Genomic DNA, 14,354 nt, shown 5'->3' with positions numbered 1-14,354 from the left:
CTTATTAAAAACGTTGTCTCCACCCACATGTAGTCTCAACAAAGCATGTCTGTCTCTACCTGTCTGTCTGTATAGAAAAATAGAAATTGCAATCTTTTTAAACACTCAGATGTATAGCCATGATTTAAGACAAAATGATTAAGATTAATTTAAATATTCTGTTTGATATTTATGAGACTGAAGGCTTCAACACAATTTCACACTGGTCATAGTCCTTCTCACATTTCGCTTAGGTTCGAATCCAACTTGACAGGAAAAGGATTATACAATCTACCTATCTATGCATCATCATATCTATGCGTTCCTTCCTGTACCAAGCCTGTTTGCTCTCACAGTTTCGTTTCTTTGACTCGAAGACAACAATCTGCACAATCTCTAGTTGTGTCTTTCCATGAAAGCAGTAACAGTGATTCATCAGTTTTCCTGAACTATGCATATGAAGATGGTGGAAGTTGAAGAAGGAAGGATGCTGTGGCACTGGGTGGCAGTGAAGCTATATTTCTATTTTTCAATATAGAGAAGTCAACCAATTCTGACTACATACAGCCTCAAGTTACAATATGGCAAGTAGTGGTGAACCCAGCCCTATGGCAAACCCACAGTGGTGGAAAAAAAAAAAAAAAAAAAAAAAGTCTCACAACGCGTCCTAATGCGACATGTTGTCAGCTTGCAGATTGGCTGATTTTGCTATTTGTTGAAGTATATAGGGCTGAAGTGGCCCACTGTTTTTTTTTCTTTTTTACAAATTGAACCCTGTAAAGAGGTGTGGACAGAAAGGGAAGAATACAAATAGTTATTTGATAGAAGTGTGAGCTCTTTCCACAGTGAAATATAAATTCCAGTAAAGCCTTGACAAGCTGGCATCTTCCTGAACAATAATGAATAATGTTAACGGTTTAACGGTTAACGGAAGTATTAGCAGACAACATAAAAGACAACATTTCGTATTTTCATTATAAATACAGCAAACATAATTGCATGGAGAAAATGTTCTTGAGGAAACATGGGGCTGAGGGAACAGTGCCTAATTTGGATGAGGGGGATTCTTAGGGTCTGAGGGAACATAATGGATGACCCTGTACTGGGCTAACACAGATGGACTTTTACTACTCGTTCATATGATGTTTTTGGCATGAAATAAAATTACTTATATGGAATACCATACCGTGCTTATGTTTGAAAACGATACCACACTGCTAAATAAAGTATTCAATCAATCAATCAATTAGTTGAATATCTTTATTAAGAACAGTACTTTCAATTTCTTTTAATTTCATGTTAGGATCAGGTTTGGCAGCATGCTTGTGTGAAGTACTTAAGGGAACCTCCTCTCTTCGTTGTCTCATTTTAGCTGTACGGTTATCTGCTGCAAGGACATCTGGTAAGAACAACATTTGGTTATACAAATCAGACATTTAGCTAACTTTATTCACTTTACTTCAATTTGAACATTTTTTGTTTTAAGAAAAGCTTCTTCTGCCTTCTTACTTAAAGGTAGGGTAAGTGATTTTCTCTGGTTAAAATAACTGTTAAATAGCTCTATATTCTGATAGTACTCATTGCTATAGAGTGTGCAGTAACATGAGTCTCTGTGTCTCTCCAGCTCTTCATTAAACAGAAAATGCATTTTCAGGTCAGGATACCAATTGTATCCAATCAGGATAGAGAACTGAGACAGGATACAGATTAAACAACTGCAATTGGAAGTGATGACACTAAGAAATTAGCTGACAAAATTGGAACTGAAAAATGAAGCTAATAAAGCGGTACTCTCTCCCGATTGGCTGAAAGTTTGTCACCTACCTGAACATTCATTTTCTGTTTATTAAAGAGCTGGGGAGACAGGGAGACCCCTGTGACTGAATAAACACTCTATAGCAATGATTACTATCAGAATATAGTGCTTTAACCTTTTAACAAAAAACTTTTTGTTTTAACCAAAAAATATCACTTATCCTACCTTGAAATTACAATGCATTTATTTATAAAGGTAAACTATTATGGTTATGGTATTATGGTATTATTATGGTTTCTGATGGCATAAACCATAATATGAATTACCATTAAATAAAAGCGTAGTACATCAGACTGGTCTCGGTCTTGTGTCCAGTCTCGAGATCGCATTCTTATAATCTGGTCTTGACTCGGTCGCGGACCAATACAATCAGTGAAATCCCAAGTTAACTTGGTTCATGAATGCCGAGAGTTTGTCCATAGTTGCCAGCTTTAAGAGATTTACTGCAAGGAGCAATTTTTGTTTTGGTTCATTAACACATTTATTCTTTAATTACTTAATTACTTGAGTAACTTATACATACACATTTTACATAGTTTAGTCAATAGGCTTTACATTTAAAATGTTTTTTTTGTGTCTTTTTCTGAGCACTAACGTGGTCTTAAATTATTTGTGTTGGGGAAGCTACTTTATAAGCGTAGCTTGTAAAGCTACAAGTAGCTCACCATGGCAGTAGCTTGATCAAGCTACATAGCTACCCCTGGAGAAATGTAGCTTGTAAATCTACTGCTACATAGGAAAAAGTAGCTCGGCTACTTTTCTTTTTTCAGCATTAAATTGAGAATGTACATGAGGTGTATAAGAAACAAAATATAATATTCTACAAAAAAGTCACATGCTTCAGAAAATATGCCTCTCAACTGAGTTCTATTTAAAAAAGGTTGACATTTTCTTTAGTAAACATCTGTGTTCATAAAGTAAAGAAAGACTAGACTTAATTACACAACAAAAATTCCCACTAAGCCAAGGAAGAACCTCCATCCCATTTTTTTTCAAATCTCCTCATGGTGGTGCTACAACAGCCCACTGCGCGTTTTGGCCTATAACTCTTGAACTATAGGTCATACAAAGAACATATTTTTTCCTCTGGATTACTTGGATCATGATGCATCTTATAGGCCCACATTTTCTGCCATACTGCCTTTTCTTCAAACACACTTTTTTCTACTACTCCTACGGAATTTGTCCAACACTCACACAAATTGTACACATTGTCCCTGGGGTCATGTGATCAATGCATAATGTATATGTGTATAAGTTAGATTTTTAAGATCCCAATCAAAGTGGCTATGACCAAAGTTTGCAGGCCCTGGGTCAGCAACCCGGCCTGGTGGAGAACTATGCTCCGAGGAGTACACTTTTCTAGTTGTATTCTGTACTTTGTTTGCAGGTTGCAGAACTGGTTGCTATGGCGAATTCAGTAGTGTTCCAACAGCCCAGCCAGTTGCAACAGCCAGTTGCCAATGCAGAACCTGTGGAGATGGGCTGGAACTCTGATCTCTTGAACTGCTGTGATGATATGAATTCTTGTCAGTATCAATATCAATATCAGCATTTCATATTTATTTGCAGTATATTTTATATAATAGGCCTCTGAAACATATTATTTATTTAGAATTTAATTTCAATGAACACATCAAATTATTATATCTACCTCTGTTCATCTGTATGTGTTATATGAATGTCTGAGAGAGTTTTGTGTGTTTTTCAGGTTGTTATGGGTTCTGGTGCTGTCCTTGCCTTGCCTGCGAGACCACATCAAAATTTGGACAATATCATTATCTCCCCTTACTAGACATATGCAGCCCTGCCATAATAACAGCACCAGCTTGTGGAATTCCTCTGTTTGTGCCTCCTGCTGTTTTGTCTGTTCGGGTTGCCATTCGACACAAATACAGAATCAAGGTCTGGTGCAGTATATGTAATCTAAATTATAGCAATATATGTGTACAAAATTCCTATTTGTGATCTAATAATATCATGATAGTAAACAATGCAAAAAGCTAAAAACATGATTTAAAGTGTGTTTAAAAAAAACACAAAATGGCAGAAAATCTTATCAGGCTTTTGGGTGTGGCCTATATCGGGAGTTGCACCATGATCCCAGGAATCAGGGGAAACTTTTTATTGTATGACCTAGCTATTGTTCAAGGCCAAAATGTGAAGTGACGCGTTATAGCACCAGCATATCCAGTTTGAATATTGTGGGTGGGGGTTCTACTGGGAGTGTGCATGCAAAGTTTCTTGCCAATCGGTCCAGCAGTGCCCGACATTAACTGCTCATAGACAGACACGTGCACAGATGCACAGGGGTGAAAACATAATGCCCTTCACCGGCCGTTCCGGCTTGCCAGAGATAATACAACTTTTGTATATATTGTGTTGTATTTTGCCACCTTTGTATGTATTGTGTTGATTTATAATCATCAACGAAATAACTGAATATTTAAGGACTAAAATAATCTGTGGTTCCCATAGGGTTCTCTCTGCAACAACGTTGCAACCTCCTGCTTCTGCATGTGGTGCTCCTGGTGTCAGATGGCCCGTGAGCTGAAACAGCGAAAGAAGAGCCCCACGATCAACAATGTGCAGCAATCTTCAAATATTACTGTCGTCCAAAATGCCCCAACTGTGACAACTTCAAATGTCCATACGGCTAGGCAAGAGAGCTATGCCATGCCCATGTCAGCTAGTCAGCCTCTTCCTGCTTCAGCACCAGGTTATGCAGACCAACCCCCAAGCTACCCAGGTTAGGTGTCACAACATAATGCTGTGGAACCTTCAATGATTAACAAACACTGGTGATGAGGATGAATGGACATCTTCAAATGTTTTCCTTGGATTTATTTCAATCAAATGATCTGTCTATTTTGTTTCCAACACTGCATTTATGTGTTAAAAAGCTGTATTTCTGGGGACACATCCATCCATCATTAAAGATTCTGGCTTTGACTTTGTCCTGGCCCACTTGTAGTCTCAACTACAAGCATCTCTCTACCTGTCTGTCTACTTTGCCATATGGAAATAGTTTAACATTTCTCTTTTTTTATTAGTAAAAAAAACTGCTTCACAATCAATGCTGATGTAACTAAGACATTATCTGCATAAAATAGCTTCTCTTGACTAATGACTATACATCCCTAGTTGTTGAGGTTATTCTTTTGAGCAACATGATTCGATATTAAGTCAATGTGATGGTACATGGTCCTGATACATCAGGAAGCGCAGTCTGTTCAGTCCTATTCGCCCAGTTTGCCAGAGAAGCTTGCAGATTATTGGAAAGTGAAAATACACACAAGACATCCTCGCACATGTTTAGTATTGTTGACTTATTGCTTGGACGAAGAAAAAAAAAGGACCAAAATTATGGCACTTCAGTTTTTAACAATAATTAAAATATTTTATTATAGAGTCAGAGTAGGCTAGAATCTGAATTCCCCACAGTAATAATGCTGCCATCAGCTGTATTTGTATTTGTTTGTGTCAATAAACACGTTGAACCTGGAACCTTGAAAGGTTGCTGTAGCTGTTTGGATATAAATGGTTTTGTTTGCCGATTACTGCCAATGATTAAAAGAGAAATCTTAAATCTTGAATATGTTTTTTGGTTGCAAAATTCTGTCTATGAACCTATTTAGTCTGCCAATAATAGTTAATATATATGACAAACATTACTTGTAAATTGAAAATTGTAGACCAAAACTGTCCAGGTTTTTGAGATCCCCCTCCCCTCCTCTAGGAAACCCTTGCCTGTGTGGTGAAACTCCACTCCATCAGCCAATACAAACTGCTGACTTCATCATGTGTCACAACCTCTATGTCATATAAAGTATATAAAGTCCCTTTCTCGAGGGTCTAGAACAGACGTTCAAATCATCCCGCGATCATCGTCCTTCTACAATCCACTGTGCATTTTAGCATTTCAAAGTTCTTCAGTGATGAAGAACAAAATGCAAACGGGCCCTGGAGCTGGAGAGGCCAGGGAGCACAGACACCACGGCCTTACGCTGCCTCCTGGAGGCTCTGCTGGCTCTGTTCACCCAAGGAGTGTCCGACACGGGCCCTGCGGTCACCCAGCTGGAGGTGTGGGTGCAGAAGGCGGAGGAGAGGTACCCTGAGGACTTGGTGCAGGCCGAGTTGAGGAGCCTGTGTCGAGCACACACGGCTGAGGTGACAGACTTATCTAGGGCTCTGATCAGGACAGGCAGGCTGAAGGTCGTCAGGAGGCTACTGCAGACGGTGCAACCCCAGCGGCCGACCAAGAGGAGACCACTGGCTAGGTCCTTTTTCTTGTCATGATGAGGAGTTGTTATTTTTCCAGACTCCTGAGGTTTTTGGATGGTAAAGTAGATGAGAAGAAGTTGTGATCAAATAAGTACACAATGTTATGATGGCCAGCAGATGGGGACACACACCAAGGCATGGATTAAGCCAAACGCATGTGTATGAGCTACAAACCATGGATTTGATTAATTCATCTATGATGAACGAGACACACATTACTGCTAGTTCAGTTCAGTTAATTTCTATTTTTGGATTTTTGGACACATAACATAAAAGTATAATAGCCTACATTTGGTCAATTGCCAGTGATTCACATGCGTAGCAGCATTATCCAAGTGCCTGAAAAAACTGCTAAAGAACAGACAGGTATGTGGTTGAATCATGTTGAGTGCAGTGGACAGATTGTGAATGAAGATTTGTTTTGTTGTTGTTTTTCTTTATTTGTATGTTCATTCATGTAATTATGTATTATTATTATTGTAAGTTTAATCATATTTATTATATCTGGAACTGTAACGCACACCAGAGGTTGTGGCGAGGTGCTGACCTTCGGGAACAAGCTTAAAAAGAAAAAATAAGTGTTGCACATCTCCGGCGCATGTATACGGTATGGAGACAGAGTTTGCAACACTTTTTTATCTGTTTTTAAATTATTTTTAATCATATTTATTAAACAATCAAATCTGTCATCCATGTCCATTGAATATTTGACAGCCCTCTCAATTTTCTTGACTTTACAAGCCTGTAAACATGTTTTTGACTTTACCAAACATGTAGGATCTTTTTAAAGATTTTCTGTTAAGGGCTTGGATTACTTCAGTATCGTATGTATTCAGTGAATTCATATATGAACAAGACATACATTACTGCTAAAAAACAGACAATTACTTTATGTGGCTGAATCATTTTGAGTGCAGTGGGGAAGATTGTTGATGAAGATTTACTTTTTTATGTTCATGTAATTCTGGAATGACAATACATTGCAATTAATCAATCTATCATCAATGAACATTAAATATTTAAGAGCCCTCTGAATTTTGTTAATTTTACAACATTGTTGCGACAAAAAATACATCTCCGTATTCTAAAAAATGTTCTATTAAGGGCTTGGATTCTTACATCAATGTTGTCTTCTAAATTGGAATGGTCTCAAGGAGACCTCAGTCATGGGAAACATTCCACCAACCTTTCCTGGTCTGCTACTTTACCAAGTACTATGTAAATAATTTCGACATCTGTATGTAACAGGGAGGCCATTGTCTCCATTCAGGGCTCTGTGTCCACACCCTCCCTCAGGTGTAAGCATACTGTAAGCAGTCACTCTTCCCCTAAAGAAACCCACTCACTTGTTTCTGCATTGGCCTTACAGTATGTGTGTGCACTGGCTTGTCTGTGGAAGGTTGGCCACTGATTGTTGTCACTGAGTGTGTTACAGTAGACCTTATTATTAGTTATTTGGGTGAAACTCCCAAGTTGTCATAGTTGGATTATCTGAGCCATGGTTAACATGTATTTAGACCTCATATGTTACGTTTTTACTAACAAGGAAAGTCATAGGAGAATGGAATGTCACTATACATACACTCAAATGTAACTTGTAAGCACAAAGGCTTGTCCACTCCTGGCAGGTGTAACCCCTCCCTTACACATACACCTTGACTGTTGAGGTAATATGGTATTCTGATTTTAATGTATTCTGATGTATGTTGGAGGCTAATTGTTACTGCTTTCGCCCCTTTTTCAGACCCCTGTTTGTATTTTGTTTCGTTCTGATAACCCAACTTGTTTTTAATATTTCTTGTGTGTACCAGATAGGGTTGCAGTGCAGTGTGCACTTAACCCAAGCTTATTTCGCAGTGTGTTTGAGTTCCAGCTTCACTAGCCCTTTTGGCTTTAGTTTCTTTGAAACCTCACCTAAATACGCCCAAGGGAGCAGTTAGGTCTTAAGGGATATTTCACTTTCAAACGTGTTTGGGGTAATTTTAACGTCTACTCAGCCTTTTGTGAGCAGTGCACCCCAGACAGAGTCAGTCATTAGATATTTGATATTCATTTTTATCAGACACGCCCCCTTCCTATATAAACCCATTGTTACTTCAAACTCCATTTTAACCATATCAGTCACCAGAACCAAGGCAAGGACGGGTGTTTTCGATGAGTTACAATGGGTTTGTATAGGAAGGGGGTGTGTCTGATCAAATGAATACCAAATATCTAAATACTGAATCAAGCAACTTAAAAACTGTCTGGTGTGATCACAAAAGTCAGAGTAGACGTTAAAATGACCCCAAACATGTGGGGTTATGAGTGTCTTTCTCATTTAAGAACTACTTTAAATCTCGTTTTCATCTGATGGTACTTAGGTTCAGGTTTAGCAGCATGTTTGAGGGAAGTACTCAAACATACCTGACAAACGTCTCCCCTTCATTGTCTCACTTCAGCTGGATGGTACAACAAGGTACAGTAATCTTTGCTTTTACAACTGAGACATTTAGTTAAATTCAGCTTTATTTATTTTATGAATCAGGAATTTGGTTAACAATTTGAAAAACCTTTATTTTAGTTTAAAAAAAGCTTTTGCCACTTTTGATTAATTAGAATGCATTTGTCTCTAGAGGAACACAACATTCCCAAGGCATAACACATAAAACTGACGTGTTTTTTCTTTTCCTAAGCCTAAATGGCCTAACAAAGAATTGGAACTTTCGACAGACATACGTATTTATACTGTCGACAGTTGACAGTGAAAACGGAAAACGAAGCATTCAAAGAGGAATGGAAAAAATAACTGTGTATCCTACCCGCTTTCATGAATGGAAAGCCACAAAGACACATTTACCTATTAATTGCAGTATGAGGGTTAAACTGTCAAAGTGCATCCTTTTGCCCTGATTCCTAGTGTGCTTGTCATTCACTCTCAATAAAATTTGATAAAAGTATTACAAGCATGTTTTAGGTGGGGGTAGATTCTCAATTTCAACATTAAAGCATCTATACAATATACTTCAGTTGGGATTATCAGTCAGATATTGTAAACTATTTACAAAATAATCTGTCATGCGAGATATCACTGGCAGGCCAGTTCTGGCCCAGGGGCCGACTGTTGCTTGCCATTAACCATAGTATACATTACCAGCTTTTCAGGTTGATACTGTATGTTACCCTGATTTCCCATGCTACTTTCCCCCTGCCTTAATTGTTATTTGCATCGCTGACTAAGTTATACTTTTAATTGATAACACAGTTTGGGTAATAATAAGAAAGCTTGTGTACACAGGTGTACATCAAGATAATCAAACTGATGGATTCTTATGAGGGAATTTAATCATTCTCACTCATGTATGCAGTATCAATACAGCATTTTGATTCAGTTCTACACTGAAAAACTAAATGGCATGTACTGATTTACTGAAAGATGTATAGTGTATGTATCAAGACTAGAGATATAGAGATGGAATTACTTAGAAGGATTAAAAAAAGAAATCTGTGCTGAAATCTGCATCTTTATCTGAAATGTGAAATGTTATGCCACATGTATTGATGAACATTGTGTAATGAAGAGGGCCATATGATGTTACAGACAGTGAGGCTGTTAAGCCTCCTCCTGTTCAGATATTTCAGCATTAGGATTTTCTTGTCAACCAACACTTTACTGTGTTTTGTTGATGTATTCTGTACCTTGTGTTTACAGGTTGACTGGTTGCTATGGCAAATACACTTTATCCAACAGCCGGTTGCCATTGCAGAACCTGTGGAGACGGGCTGGAACTCTGATCTCCTGAGCTGCTGTGATGATGTGAATTCTTGTCAGTATCAATATCCATATCAGCATTTCATATTTATAAGCTGTACTTATTGCATTTTCAATATTCTGGGGACAAGCGTGTCAAACACATCATTATTAATTGTTGTTTTTCATTTTAAATATATAATGTACCTTGGAGGATTAGAACCTCACAACCTGTGTTATTTAGAACAGTGGTCATCACAGTGATGGAAGCTCACTTAAAAAAAAATATTTTCTTTTGAAGTGCGTGGTGCTATCTATAGGTTATGAATTTCATCATGCGTCTCGCTAGCCAATCACAGTACTGAGCAAAGGGTCTGAATACTTATCAGCCAATCACAGTACAGCGAAAGACACATTTTCACGACGGATGGGTCATGGGTCCCAACCCCACTTATAGGAGCTGCTACACCGCTCAAAAAGAAAGGGAAGAAGAAGGGGGGGGGGGGGAGTGGTAAGGGAGATCAAACAAGAGAACCAAAAAAACTGTATCAATATGCAGATTCCCCATAGACCTCTGTTTATCTGTATATTCTCTAAGACTAATGTCTAAGACATTTGTGTTTGTTTTTCAGGTTGTTATGGGTTCTGGTGTTGTCCTTGTCTTGCCTGTGACACCTCAAGAAAATTTGGACAACCCCATTGTCTCCCCTTACTAGACATATGCAGCCCTGTCATACTCTCTGCCATGACAGCACTTCTTGGGTTCCCTGTTTTTGCACCTCCTGCTGCATTGTCTGTTCGGGTTGCCATCCGATACAAATACAGAATCAAGGTCTGGTGTTGCTGTATTATGTAATATATCAATATCAAATGTGTATAAAACTCCTATTTTTGATCTAATCATGACTAAGCATGATTGTAAAGAATGCAAGTTGACAACAGTAATCGTTAAGGGTTAAAATAAGAGCTAATACATTAATTAATCAACAAGAAATTACAGAATATTTAAGAGCTATAATAATCTGTTTTTCCCATAGGGTTCTCTCTGCAAGGACATAGCGGCCTCCTGCTTCTGCATGTGGTGCGTCTGGTGTCAGATGGCCCGTGAGCTAAAACAGCGAAAGAGGAACCCCACGGTCAACAATGTGCAAACTTCAAATATTACAGTCATCCAAAATGCCCCAACAACAGTGACAACTTCACAGGTCCACATGGTTAGGCAAGAGAGCTATGCCATGTCAGCTAGTCAGCCTGTTTTTGTCCCAGCTCCGGGTTATGCAGACCAACCCCCAGCTTATGCATCCCAACCCCCAGGTTATGTGTCCCAAGCCCCGGGTTATGTGTCTCCACCTCCTACTGGGTTTATATCACAACCTGCAGGTCCCCTAATGATGAAGAAATAATGATTTAAATTCGTAGGGCCTGGTAATGGGGATGAAAACCATATGATAATTTCCATTTCAGTGGTGATACATTGGGTCATTTGGGAGATATTTTGCATGAGAAGTGGGCACATACTGTAGCATAGGGCGGCCATAGCTGAATGGGTAGAGAGGTCGCTTGGGAAATAGAGGGTCCCAGGTTCGGCCCCGTCCAGGTGTCCTTGCATAAGACACCCCTAACTGCACCCCCCCCCCCCCCCGACCCCCCCCTCACACACACCTGATGACCACCTGAGTAGCCATCAGCCTGTGAGAAGCTGAAGTGAAATTTCAATAAGGTCTACATTATAGCATAAAAATAACCCCCCACCCCCCAACTGTTCTTCAAAACTAAAAACTATAAACAAACGGGAAGCCGATGGGCTAACCGGGTCAGCTAATCGCTGCCCCAGCCTCGAGGACCCGTTTTACCCCGGCGGCCGGGGGGTGGGCCGGGGGGGCCTCAAGAGACTCGGCTGCGGCCTAGCCCCGGTCTCCTGTGTCAGAAAAACAAGTGCTCCTTGTTCCGTTTTTCCCACATATACTGGTTTCCCACATGAACTGTAATATAATAATATGTATGCCCGGTCTGGGAATGACTTTCTGGCATCAGAGCGTACGTGGTACACGGCTTAACCACTCGGCTATCAGTGCCCCATGCTGTTAGGCTATAAGTTTACTTACATTATTATATTATTAAAAAAATCACACCTGTGTGAAGGTAGCGGCGCCTTTGATACACTTTGTCATCAATAAGTGTTTATAATGTGTTTATAGCCACGTGTCACGCGAAGCTTGACCAATCACTTTGTTGACGTGTCTGACCAATCAGAACGTTGACGCAAAAGCCAGGTATAGAGGGCTAATATCCGCTCTATACCTAAAGGCATGGGTTCCCAAACTTTTCAGCCCGCGACCCCAAAATAAGGCGGAAATTGACTCGCGACCCCACCTAAACCTGGAGGTCATTTATACACGTAAACGTGCACGTTCGGTGCGCATTTGTAATGTATTAAAATTGTAAAATGTACCATTTGTGAGCATTTTAGATGGTATTTCATCCATTCTGTTGAATAAAAAGTTAAAAAAAAAAAAAAATTTTTTTTTTTTTTTTTTTTTTTTTTTTTTAATGACCCAAAATAATTTCGCGACCCCACGTCAGTCTCCCGCGACCCCAAGTGGGGTCGCGACCCCTACTTTGGGAACCCCTGCCTAAAGGTATAGAGCGGCTAGCGCCGCTAAAAAAATCTCTTATGTAAGACGTAACAATTAAGAAACCTTGAACCATGTACCACCCCTCCCAGAAAAATCTGTTAGTCTGGTGGATGGACGTTATTAAAGCAATACATATGAATGTTTTGTTTGAATTGATTTGTTATAGCATATTAACCCTGGCTCCCTATTGTGGACACATTTTCAAAATGTGACCAAAAACGACATAACTGTGATGAAAAACAACAAAACAGCTTGTAGATCGGCTATGTTTGCTATAGGGCTTAAGTGGTTAAGAAACAGGCCTGCAACGGGAGGGTTTATTATTTCACTCACTAGTTTACTGTTTTAATTTGAGGTTGAGGTGTCTTACACTTGGGTTATCCACGCCCATGGTAATATAAAAAGGTATATTTTTGGTTTATTTTATTAACATAATCCACCAGGTTAATTTAAGGTATCCTATATTAAAATTGACTAATGGGAGGGTGGGGGGATGGGCGGACCTCTGACGTCACTCTCATGACTCAGACATAATAGTCCTGTACCTGGTCTGCAGACACGTTCGCAATTTGATGTTGGGGGAATTTCTCGAACTGAGTCAGTGGGTCCCTAGACATAAAAATCACAGAGGTGCTTGTCCGCGATAGTGGCACGAATGGCACAATGGCCAAATGAAATATGGCCGCCATTGGCTTTTTTTGTTTCTGACTGTAGGAAGGCCATAACTTGGCCATTGTTATGTGCAATAAGCCTAATTCTAATACTGACTTTTATAATTTATTTCTGTGACTATGTAGGAATTAAAGTGATACAAATAAAATCATAACACAAAAATCTAATAACAATTTCACTCAAAGTGCACCATACAGTATGTGTGCTGAGTGATTCTGAGTGACTTTGATCCTGTTCGTATCATGTTAGTATCATTTTAGTATCATGGCATGGTGTGTGGTGTGGTGTGGTGTGGTGTGGTGTGGCGTGGCGTGGCGTGGCGTGGCGTGGCGTGGCGTGGCGTGGCGTGGCGTGGCGTGGCGTGGCGTGGCGTGGCGTGGCGTGGCGTGGCATGGCATGGCATGGCATGTGGTATGGCATGGCATAGCATGGCATGGCATGTCGTATAGCATGGCATGTATGGTATGGCACGGCTCAGCATGTTAGGGGAACTTCCTATCTTCATTGTCTCACTTCAGAGGGTTGGGATGGTAATCTGCAGCATCCAAAATGCCTCAACAGTGGCAACTTCACATGCCATGAGTTATGAGGCCTAACCCACAGCTTATGTGTCTAGGGCACAATATGATTCAATACTGCATGACCAATGATGAACATATAATATGTTTTGTAACGTAAGATGGAGATGTCTTTTGATTTAAATTAGTAAGGCCTAGTAATGACAATGAATAGACATCTTCAAATGTTTTTCCTGGAGCTGCTTACCACATCCTACTAATAAGATTAAGTAATTCCCTTTGATGTGACCATGACAAATCAGGTACCTTACTGATAAAATATTAACAAGCAGTTCAAAAGTTATGACATGTCATATCACTGAGGAAAATGAGTGGGTTAAAGCTACCATAAAACTGTTCATCTAGAAAATGATTATTGTTCTATATCCTGTTGTTTTTTTTATTCCAAAGTCTGTGCATTTATGTGTTGTATTTCTGTGGACACATCCAATAGCTTATAAAAAATCACACCTGTGTGAAGGTAGCGGCGCCTTTGATACATTTTGTCATCAATAAGTGTTTATAATGTGTTTATAGCCACGTGTCACGTGAAGCTTGACCAATCACTTTGTTGACGTGTCTGACCAATCAGAACGTTGACGCAAAAGCCAGGTATAGAGGGCTACCGCTCTATACCTAAAGGTATAGAGCGGCTAGCGCCGCTAAAAACTTTGTCCCCA

General features: G+C 39.6%; 2 protein-coding genes across 2 annotated transcripts; both read left to right on the top strand.

Moving 5' to 3' along the window:
* Positions 1–1,352: 1,352 nt before the first annotated feature.
* LOC311051267 (uncharacterized protein) lies at positions 1,353–5,102 on the top strand. The gene is made up of 4 exons (XM_084065773.1): positions 1,353–1,381; positions 3,186–3,324; positions 3,507–3,700; positions 4,274–5,102. The coding sequence occupies exons 2-4, from the start codon at positions 3,204–3,206 to the stop codon at positions 4,547–4,549; spliced, it is 591 nt and encodes a 196-aa protein (XP_083921899.1). The 5' UTR covers positions 1,353–1,381; positions 3,186–3,203; the 3' UTR covers positions 4,550–5,102.
* A 3,408-nt stretch (positions 5,103–8,510) lies between these two features.
* Positions 8,511–12,815, top strand: LOC311051770 (uncharacterized protein). Its single transcript, XM_084066406.1, has 4 exons — positions 8,511–8,537; positions 9,771–9,885; positions 10,442–10,641; positions 10,847–12,815. Exons 3-4 carry the CDS (start codon positions 10,555–10,557, stop codon positions 11,210–11,212), a joined length of 453 nt encoding a protein of 150 aa, XP_083922532.1. The 5' UTR covers positions 8,511–8,537; positions 9,771–9,885; positions 10,442–10,554; the 3' UTR covers positions 11,213–12,815.
* The last annotated feature ends 1,539 nt before the right edge of the window (positions 12,816–14,354 follow it).

This window comes from Gymnoscopelus microlampas (genome assembly GCF_963454915.1).
Source record: "Gymnoscopelus microlampas genome assembly, chromosome: 9".
NCBI classification, from domain to species: domain Eukaryota; kingdom Metazoa; phylum Chordata; class Actinopteri; order Myctophiformes; family Myctophidae; genus Gymnoscopelus; species Gymnoscopelus microlampas.
This window is presented reverse-complemented; position numbering and strand designations above follow the sequence as displayed.